The 10,000-nt window shown below is 38.2% G+C and overlaps 1 protein-coding gene across 1 annotated transcript in view; it reads left to right on the top strand.

The window, feature by feature from the left end:
- The first annotated feature begins 3,727 nt into the window (after positions 1-3,727).
- Positions 3,728-10,000, top strand: part of marco (macrophage receptor with collagenous structure) — a 10,399-nt gene continuing 4,126 nt past the window's right edge. Inside the window, exons 1-12 of the mRNA XM_027021112.3 lie at positions 3,728-3,886; positions 4,498-4,599; positions 5,664-5,749; positions 6,023-6,146; positions 6,519-6,581; positions 7,530-7,601; positions 7,714-7,812; positions 8,168-8,212; positions 8,390-8,461; positions 8,559-8,621; positions 8,928-9,023; positions 9,102-9,146. Coding sequence (XP_026876913.3) covers positions 3,769-3,886; positions 4,498-4,599; positions 5,664-5,749; positions 6,023-6,146; positions 6,519-6,581; positions 7,530-7,601; positions 7,714-7,812; positions 8,168-8,212; positions 8,390-8,461; positions 8,559-8,621; positions 8,928-9,023; positions 9,102-9,146 — 985 coding nt within the window. The 5' untranslated portion in view covers positions 3,728-3,768. The remainder of the gene's footprint in view (positions 3,887-4,497; positions 4,600-5,663; positions 5,750-6,022; positions 6,147-6,518; positions 6,582-7,529; positions 7,602-7,713; positions 7,813-8,167; positions 8,213-8,389; positions 8,462-8,558; positions 8,622-8,927; positions 9,024-9,101; positions 9,147-10,000) is intronic.

Genomic DNA, 10,000 nt, shown 5'->3' with positions numbered 1-10,000 from the left:
ATGGGACAGTAGTGTTCCATAAACACCATAAACACCTTAACAACAGGAAAATTAAGAGCGCACCTTCACATGGGTTTTTTGGTCAGGCAGAAACTGATTAAAAACTCAAAACTAAAAATGTCTCAGCCCTGGGCCTGAAGGTAAACCACTAAAATTTAATGCTTTCCATCCTCTTTTGTCAATTTAACAACTATTGCCTTGATTTATTGTACTGAAAGGAAAAAATCTCTACTGAATATATCCCAGATCACAGTTTAATAAATTAGTTTAATAAATGAATGCTGAAATGAGAGATAACATACTTAATTGTACAAGGCACAGTTAAAGCAAACAAACGAGGTGGAATCATCATGTACATAATTTGACCGCATAAATACAACATAAGAGGTTAATAGGAAGTGGTCAAGATGAACTGGCTATTCTCATTTTTGTTTCCCTCAAATCATCATATTCCTTTCCTCAATTTATGCTGAGATAGCTGAACTGAGCTGGTGATTCTTGACTTGGGTAAGACCGCAGGTCGTATATGCAACCAGTCATTTACCAGAATGTTTGCAAGTTCTTCTGGGTCCTGTACTTGTTGTTAAATAAAGGCATGTTATACATTAGCTGACCCAAACACATAATTTGTGATTTTAAAATACTGCACACTGTACGCACATCATATGAACATAAAAAATTTGCATCAGAAATCTTTTTAATGTATCAGTAGTCCTATTCACTGAGATGATAAGTGCACGTGGTTTACTAAGATTACTATAAGGACTATAGATAGTAATAGTAATAAGCTGTTATTTGTTGATGAATGTTTCTGAATGGCAAATGCAGAAGATAAACTTTGAAAATGTTTGAATAAACATACTAGCTAATTTAAATTGGAGTTATGCAGTGACGGAAGTGTTGAAATACAAAGTGATCAAGGCATGAAACTCCTAACTCCTTGCTAAAATACTCTTCCTTATTTGCCACTATTTCCAAAATAGTCAAGTTGCAACCTTGTAATCTTCAAGTTCCCACAACTTCTTACTTCCCTAGTCTTGTTTTACAAAATATTTTCATCTTTAAAAATGTTTTAATACAGCCAAGGACACAGGATTATCTAATAAAGTTTACAGATCATTGCAAAGTATTGGTCTGTGAGACCATATGCAGGTAGCTCTGAATGGAAGATAAAATAACTCCAGCCATTTAGATGTACTGGGATTTTTGTTCGTTTGTTTATTACTAGCTTATTTTTTTTAATCAAATTAACTTGATACATATCAGCATTGTGGACAATGCTGAAATAAGTAGAACATGACCAATATATATTTAATGCATTATGGAGTTGAATAATGTAATTTATTAAGTTATGGCCTGCTTCAGATTTGCTGTGCTCTTTTTTCATTCATTGGTATAAGCAAGGGGAGTAGGGTAACCAGACTTAAACCTACTCAACAGCCTATACATGTAAAAAAAAAAAAAATCCTATTTATCATTTCAGTGTAATGTTCAGCAGTCTCTAAAACATTCCAGTAACATGGATAGTTCATGATATTTCGTTATATTGAAAAAAAAAATACAGTGTAAGCAGTTGCAGATTCAAGGCTGCGTCAGTTTTAAAGGGGTATTTTTGTGTACTTGCAGGTATCAAATTATTCATTTATAAATATTTCTTTACTAAAATGTTCCTTTCTGTGTTTTCAACCTTAAACCAACTAATTAAGTATTACAATGAATAAAAGGGGTAAAAAGCTGTTAAGATGTTTTTCTAGACTTGCAAAATGTGTCAGTTTGGATTTGTCTGATTTTATGGCTTGTGTGAGCAGTCATACAATTTTTGAATTGTCCTAAATCCTGTAAATCTCAGGGATTTAGAGTCACAGAAGCAATAACAGGGAGAGCCAAGTGTTTCCACCCAAATCAAGCATGTGTAGGAATATCATCTGTCTGGTAAAAAGGCATTGACAATTATGTTGTACAGTAAAAATATTAAGGCCTTTGAGTCCTGCATTTGAAGTTATCCTAATTACACATTATCTATCTCAAACCAATCTTTGAATAAGCTTTTGTAACTAGATGCCCCAGTAGATCAGAGGTCAGGGAATTATGGATGATTGTCTGGCTCGTGCTGAGACATCTGACCAAGTAAATCTGACCCTGATCCTCATACACCTCAGAGTTGGCAAATGGCTAGCAGCTTATAGGAGAAGCAGCACACTGTGGCGCAAAAAAAAAACCACGCACACACACACACACACACACACACACACACACACTTAAACCTTGAAGATGCAAATTTCCCTAATACACAAAGAGATTCCGACTCATTGTGACTGTTGATGATAAATTTCAATTTTGATTTGTAAACTTGGAAAGCCACAGCATCCTGTTTACACCAGATTTTTGTCTCTGTCTCTATAAATGGTGTGGGCTGAAGGTTTCACAGTAAAGGAGTATTACAATCTTCTGTTCACACCAGCAGAGTCACCCCAGATCATCACCTAGGAACACACACACCAGCAACAGGGTGTTGCTGTCATCAACTACACAAACAGACAAATGTTTAAACAAATCATGCAACTTCGCTTACAGTAAACAAGGTCATTGAGGTATAGAAGGTTCACTTAGTGATCATAGCAGCTTCAACAGACTCTAGGCCTGGGTGTATAAGGGAGTCATATTTATTCAGCTACGTGTGTCAAAAGATCCACTTTTTAATTTCCTGCCTGCAATATAATTACTTGTGTTTAATAAAGGCAATACACACTGTGCTTACTCTCACACTCTCTGATCTATTTCACACACACACACACACACACACACACACACACACACAGGCCAACACTACAAACTCATTACTTTGGTAATCACATTTCATTGAACTAATGTTTCAATAACATATATCTTTTTTCTCTTCCACATAAGAACACCCATACAAATCCCATAGACAGACCCATAGACCTACTATTGCTGAGTACACACAATCTTGTTCACATGTATACAAACAGACTAATCCAGATGCTTACACTTGCACACTTATACTCATGCACACTAACACCTGCAAGGACCTCTTTTAACTCTAAGGGTTACCAGCGTAACACACTACACACTTATATTTGCCCACAAACAAATACACTCACACTCACAAACTTGTACATACACATACTCATGTTCATGCATAGACATGCACCGATATACAAACACACATACACAAACAAACAGATACACAAGTGACTGACTCTCAAAAATGAAAATTACATTTCCTATTAGTGTATATTTTATTTCAGGAAATGTAAACAGAAACTACATAAACTTATGTATTGTATGTAGTATAGTAGTAAAGTTATGTAATATTGAATAACAAAACTATCAGAGTGTGTTGTTCTGCTTTCTGAGTACAAGCTTTAGAGGAATAATCACTATTAAATTGTTTTCACCTGCCCACAGTCATATGACTTCTGTTTTGTGGGTTCATCTTAGGGTTCTATAATACAACTCTAAGACATTCTCAGATGTTGTGTGTGTCTGTGTGTCTGTGTGTATGCGTGCGTTTGTGTGTGCGTGTGCATGTGTGTGTGTGTGCGTACATGTGTGTGTATGTGTGTGTGTGTGTGTGTGTGTGTGTGTGCGTGTGTGTGTGTGTGTGTGTGTGTATGCGTGTGTGTGTGTGTGTGCGTACGTGTGTGTGTGTGTGTGTGTGTGTGTGTGTGTGTGTGTGTGTGTGTATGTATGACAGTACTGGGGGTTTATAAGGTACATCTCTCAGTGATTGTTTTAGTTGAACCAATGGAGACAGCACTAGATGGGGAGCAGCAAAAAGCCACCATATTCAGCAGAGAAAACCCTCTCTATGACCTTGACATGAAACTTAACAACATAGGGCACTATGAATTTCAGTCCAGTGGTGAGTATGACACACTTTTTCCAATATCCAATAGAGGAGAACATTTTCATTTAATAGCCATGGAAATCAAATAAGTAAATATGTTTTGTATTAATTCCAGGATGAAGCCTGAATGTCCTGAATATTTCTCACTCCTGCATCACTTTTAAATACAGTGTAAAATCATGACTAGTGCTACACAGAAGTGTTTTAGAACCAAACATAACTTGCAGATTTTATTCTTAAATCTAAGGTATTTCTTGACCAGTGCAGTAAACTTACATGTCAAGTGGTGGCCTCACAACATGCCCAAATGTTCTTGAGAGTCCATGTTTTTTTTAATATAGTCAGCTGTTCCATGCTAAAATTGCTGTGGTAAAATTATATAGTCAGACGTGGTTATTATTCCATTAAAAATGTGATAAATAATATTAACAAGTTGTCTGAACATTGTAGACATCAAGTTATCAAGTATCAAAAACAACTCAAAGTTTAGGACCTCAAGGATTAGCAATAGATATATACATAAAATCTCAATGAGTGCTGGTAATACATCGTACTTCATTTTTGCTCCATGGTTTCCATTAACAGCAGCATCCTGACATTGTACTGTGGTCATGGTCCTTTTACAGATTTGAAGCCTACAAAGTCAGCAGAAAGGGTGCGCTGTCTTCCACTGATTGTTATATTTCTGCTCCTGCTTATAGGATTAAATACTTTCCTGGCTTACAAAGGTAAAGCACTGGTTGTGCATGTTGTAATGCACTTTTTAAAAGAGGAACATGGCTTTGTCATGGATTATTTGTCAGTTTTCACAGTGCATTTGTATGATATATTTAACAATGCGTAGAAATGCTTGCAAAATATTTTTTTGTGCTATTCTCTATATATATGTAATGTAAGGTCAAATGTAATGTAAAATCTGTGTATCAGTGATCATATTACAGTAATTGGAGGGAAATTTAGTTGAAGAAAAAAGTAGAATGGCATGATTATATACTGATTGACCTTGTTAAGATTCATTACAAGCTAACTGGAAACTAATCTGTTCTAAGTACACAGAAATGCTTAGAAATGCTTGCAAAATATTCTTTGTATAATTAAAATTAATGTCATTCAATTTTTGGTATTCGCAATATATATGTGTAATGTAAGTTAAAATATTCTATGTAAAATCTGTGTAACAGTGATCATATCTTACTATTACAGTAATTGAAGGGAAATTTAGTTGCTGAAAAAAATAGAATGGTTGCTGGTTCAAACCCCACCACTGCCAAGTTGGCACTATTGGACCTCTGAGCAAGGCTCTTAACTCTCAGGATGTACTCAGTCATAATTGTAAGTTGCTTTGGATAAAAGTGTCAGATAAATGTAAATTGGAACCTAATCTGTTCTAAATTCACAGAAATGCTTCATGGTTTCCATCTGTGGTAACAGAAAGTTTGCTACATACTCCAGTAGATTAATTTACACATTGCCCTCTATATCCTTTTAAAGGGAATTACATTACATTTAAAGCATTTAGCTGACACTTTTATCCAAAGCAACTTACAATTATGACTGAATACAACTTAAGCAATTGAGGGTTAGGGGCCATGCTCAGTGGTCTAACAGTGGCAATTTGCCAGTGGTGAGACTTGAACTGTCAACCTTCCAATTCCAATTACTAATCAAGTACCTTACTTACTCAAGAGTAAAATAAATAAATAAAATAAATGTTAAAAAACAACAGCAAACAAGAATACATGCAGAATAAGAATTTTTGTGTGTGTGTATGTATATGTGTCTGTGTGTCTAGTATTTACTCTGGAGGCCATGTTTAACTCTCAAATTGGAGATGCAGAGCATGCTGAGTTTCATTTTGGTAATGCCCCTCTTGATCAGGTACGCACACACACACACACACACACACACACACACACACACACACACACACACACACACACACACACACACACACACAGGCCAACACACACACACACACACACACACACACACACACACACACACACACAGGCCAACACACACACACACACACATACATGCTCATGCTCATGCTCATGCAATGTCACACTGAATCAGCACAAAAACCAAAGAATCAGAGGTGCAAATTATTGTAAGAAGGTCTGGTATAAGAAAGTGTGGTGCTTCTTACAGGAATGCATGTCCAGCCTGTGCAGGGGTGAAGAAGGACTGGAGTCAATGAAGACTCAGATCAACACGATCAATTCCAGTGCTGACTTGCTACAGCGCCAGCTGAACAACATCAGCATGGAGAGAGGTGACACATGCATACACACCCACCACCAAAGAGCCTTTCCCCAAGCACACACCCCCAGGCATGGGACACACATTATCCATTAGCATGGGCGTACCTGCACAGTATTTTTAAAAATTGGTAAATGACCTCTTTGGTAGGTGACACATTTCTAAAAAATTCATGTTAAAACTTGTTGAGTTTGTTGTTTTTCAAAATAACATATTTCGCAACAGGTTTAACTTTCTGGGACATGCTGTGTTATTAATTGTTTTGACAACATGGAACACAGAAACATTATTTGCCTGGGGAAATAAATTGTTTGCCTGGAGACATAACTCAATTTGTCAGCTTTCACTAGTGCACAAGATCACTGTCTTTCTGTCTACTGAAAAGCCCTTCCTGGACCTCCTGGACCTCCTGGACCTCCTGGACCAGCAGGCCTGGCTGGGTCTATTGGTGAGATCTCTTTTAGATCAGCAGTCCCCCACTCGCTGTATTACTACAATCAAACACTTTAGTGTCACACTCTCCAAGTCCCTAAGAAAGGCTCCAGTAGTGGTCCAGTCTCTCAGAACCCCAAACTTAAACTCCACTGTCTTATTTATATAATCACCAAAGTCTCTTATAAATATAGCCTTCCCTTACACCTAATGCTGCCATTATACAATCATTTCCTACACATAATCCATGAATACATCATAAACTTAACCCAACCACACCCTGAACCACAACTGACATAACACATTATCCAGACCCTTCCTATGCAGCGGCGCTCCCTTTCCTTTTAAAATGCATGCCTACACTGCCCCCTGCTGATCAATTCAGTCATTCAGTCAATAAGTCATTGCAGACATTTGGTTGTTCTTATTTTCACTTCTTATCTTCTGGCATGTAGACTTTCTTTGTCATATATATATATACACACACACATATATATATATATATACATATATACACACACACACACACACACACACACACGCATACACACACACACACATACACACACGCATACACTCCATATATATATATATATATGTGTGTGTGTGTGTGTGTGTGTGTGTGTGTGTGTATTTTATCACTGATTAGAGGCATAATTACTAAAAGTCCAATAGACTTTTGTAAGTTGCTCCGGATAAGAGAGTCTGCTAAATAACGCCGTAAATGTGAAATGTAAATTAAATGTACTTATGGATGCCACATTAAAATAATTATAAATATATATATATATATATATATATATATATATATATATATATATATATATATATATATATATATATATATATATATATATAAAATACTGTGGAATTATTTCCAGATAAATAGATAGATAGATAGGGATATGCATATGTAAATAATTCCACAGTGTTAATCCTCTCTTCTGTTCCTGTTTTCTCTCAGGTCCTCCGGGTGCCAAAGGTTCAGATGGACGGCCAGGAGAACCAGGACCTAAAGGAGACCCTGGCTCACCAGGTCTGTGTGTGTGGAATAAGGCAGAGCTATGAGCTGGCCTCAATGCCAATGATTGTTGTGAATGTGTGTCTATGTTTGTAACATCTCACTCATAATTTGCACTTTTTTACAGGTCAAGCAGGTGAGGCCGGAGCCCAAGGCCCCAAGGGAGAGCAAGGGGAGAAGGGTGCTCCAGGTGTAGCAGGGCCACAGGGCATCACAGGTGTGACAGGTAATAAAGTTTCAGCAATCATTAAATCACTTTAAAAACGGCTCATACTTAAACTGTTAGGCAAAGCTCCACGTCCCCTTTTAAAGGACAAGTCTTAATAGTGCCTAGTTGATAATGGCTTCTGAGTGGGTTTTTTAAATCTAGTAATCCAGGGTATCTTCTAGTGTCACAGGTGGATTTGCTGAAAGTCTAATATAAACCATGCCAGACGTTCTTCTGTAATTAAAACTCTGACACAGGAAGGCTTCTATAGTCCATACCATACAGTGTAGTGTGAGGCAGATAAAATAACAGAGCTCTGGTACAGTAATCTGTCCTCCCCTGTCTAACACTCTGCACACCCCTGGTCATCTAGGTATCCCTGGTCAGAAAGGTGAGCCAGGACAAAATGGAGTACACGGTATGTATTTAAGGCTCTGAAATGTTTCTCAGTGATCTCACCATATCTTACATCTCTCTATATTTTCACAATTATTTAACATGGCTCTTTGCACAATCGTAAGGTGGGTTTAAAAACATTCATAGTAACTAGCATGCATTGCCCATTGAAATTTATCTAATTTTCTGCTTTTTACAGGTTTCCCTGGCCCTATTGGTGCTCCTGGAAAAGCTGGTCTTTCTGGGATACCAGGGCCAAAAGGATCTCCGGGTATATCAGGACTACTGCAGCTCTTTCCCACATATACCTGCAGCAAAATATTGATTGAGTTCTCTATATCCCAGACTCTTTCCCATTTTTCCTGTAGGCCCCCCAGGACTACAAGGGCCGCCTGGTTTACAAGGCCCACCTGGCCCTGCAGGGCATCAAGGTGAGAACCCCCAGGAACATTGTTACCCACAGCATTCAGAAGTTCATCAGAGATAAAGACATCACTGCTCACAGCATGTATATCCACTCCATTCCTGGGTCAAAGGCAACTACGTGTGGACATTTCTTTTTTTATGGATAAGCAGATGTCAGAACCTGGTGAATTTTTATCAGCCCCCAGACATATAGATTTAGAAACATGTAGGTACCACTTAGCATCTCGGGACTGGAGTTGAATATGAATGGATTCACTCATGTTGCAGGAATTGAGGTCTAAATTGATTTAAACTTGATCTGATACTCTCAGGACCTCGTGGAACAAGTGGCCCATTGGGGCAGCAGGGACCACCCGGAGAGAAAGGCTCGGCAGGACAGAAGGGAGACAAAGGCATAGAGTCTGCAGGTAATATAACAGCAGTCAGGTATGGCTTGATTTTACACAGGTTTGAGTATTAGTAATAATCTACTGTTTCTCCCCCAGGTCGTCCAGGTCTTCCAGGACCGAAGGGAGACAGAGGGATACCAGGTAATTATCAAAAATAAACTTAGTTACATTACAAGTACGGGTGTAACTGTACACAGACTCATGTATCAGTTCACACCACCGTTGGGACGTCACAGTTTCAGTACAACAGGAAAGAAGCAACAAATAAAAATCAAATATGTAAGGCTGGGTTTCATTGCTTTTATTTTGTACAGACGGTAGTGCAAGTTAAACTACTATACATTAGTCATTTAGTCCCCCCTGAGGTAGTTGGTAAATCGCAAGCTACGACGCAAGCGTCTGTGAAAACAGAAAAGGAAAGTTAAATGACGTTTAAGCATTCAAAAAACAGGAGCGCCAATAACATAAAACAACAAAGACAAAGTTTTCCTTTAAACATCAACATTCACAATGGCAATCACACAGCGAAACAGGGCAAAGTCGAAACAGAGGCGTATAGACGCACACGCACACATGCACCTAGATTATAAATGAAGTACGAAGACACATGGCGACAAAATTATAGGTCAGCTAAAACAAAAGCCATGGGGAAAGTCCATCATGTGGTAGTTGGGGTTGAGGAGGGGAAAGAAATCGATCTCTGCTATTCTCTCACTGCATCCAGCCTTTGCCAGCAATCTCGCCCTGACCATCCTCCCCGCAGAGCTCTGGGAACGTCTCAGTCAGACAGAAGAATCAGAGCTTGTCTCTCATGGAGTAAAAAGTTCAGTTTACTGTAGAAGACACACGGTTTTTATGCATAGTATGATATAGGTGATTTGCATGATACGGTCAAAGCGACCCTGCTCCAGCCTGTCAGTGGAGACTGAGACGGACTTCCCATTGATGGAAGAGCATGGAGACAAACACATTCCAACACATATGCACAGTTATGT

This window comes from Electrophorus electricus, chromosome 4, assembly GCF_041902795.1.
Source record: "Electrophorus electricus isolate QZ-2024a chromosome 4, ASM4190279v1, whole genome shotgun sequence".
Lineage (NCBI taxonomy): Eukaryota > Metazoa > Chordata > Actinopteri > Gymnotiformes > Gymnotidae > Electrophorus > Electrophorus electricus.
Note: the sequence above shows the minus strand (reverse complement) of the source record. Positions and strands in the feature narration are given on the sequence as shown.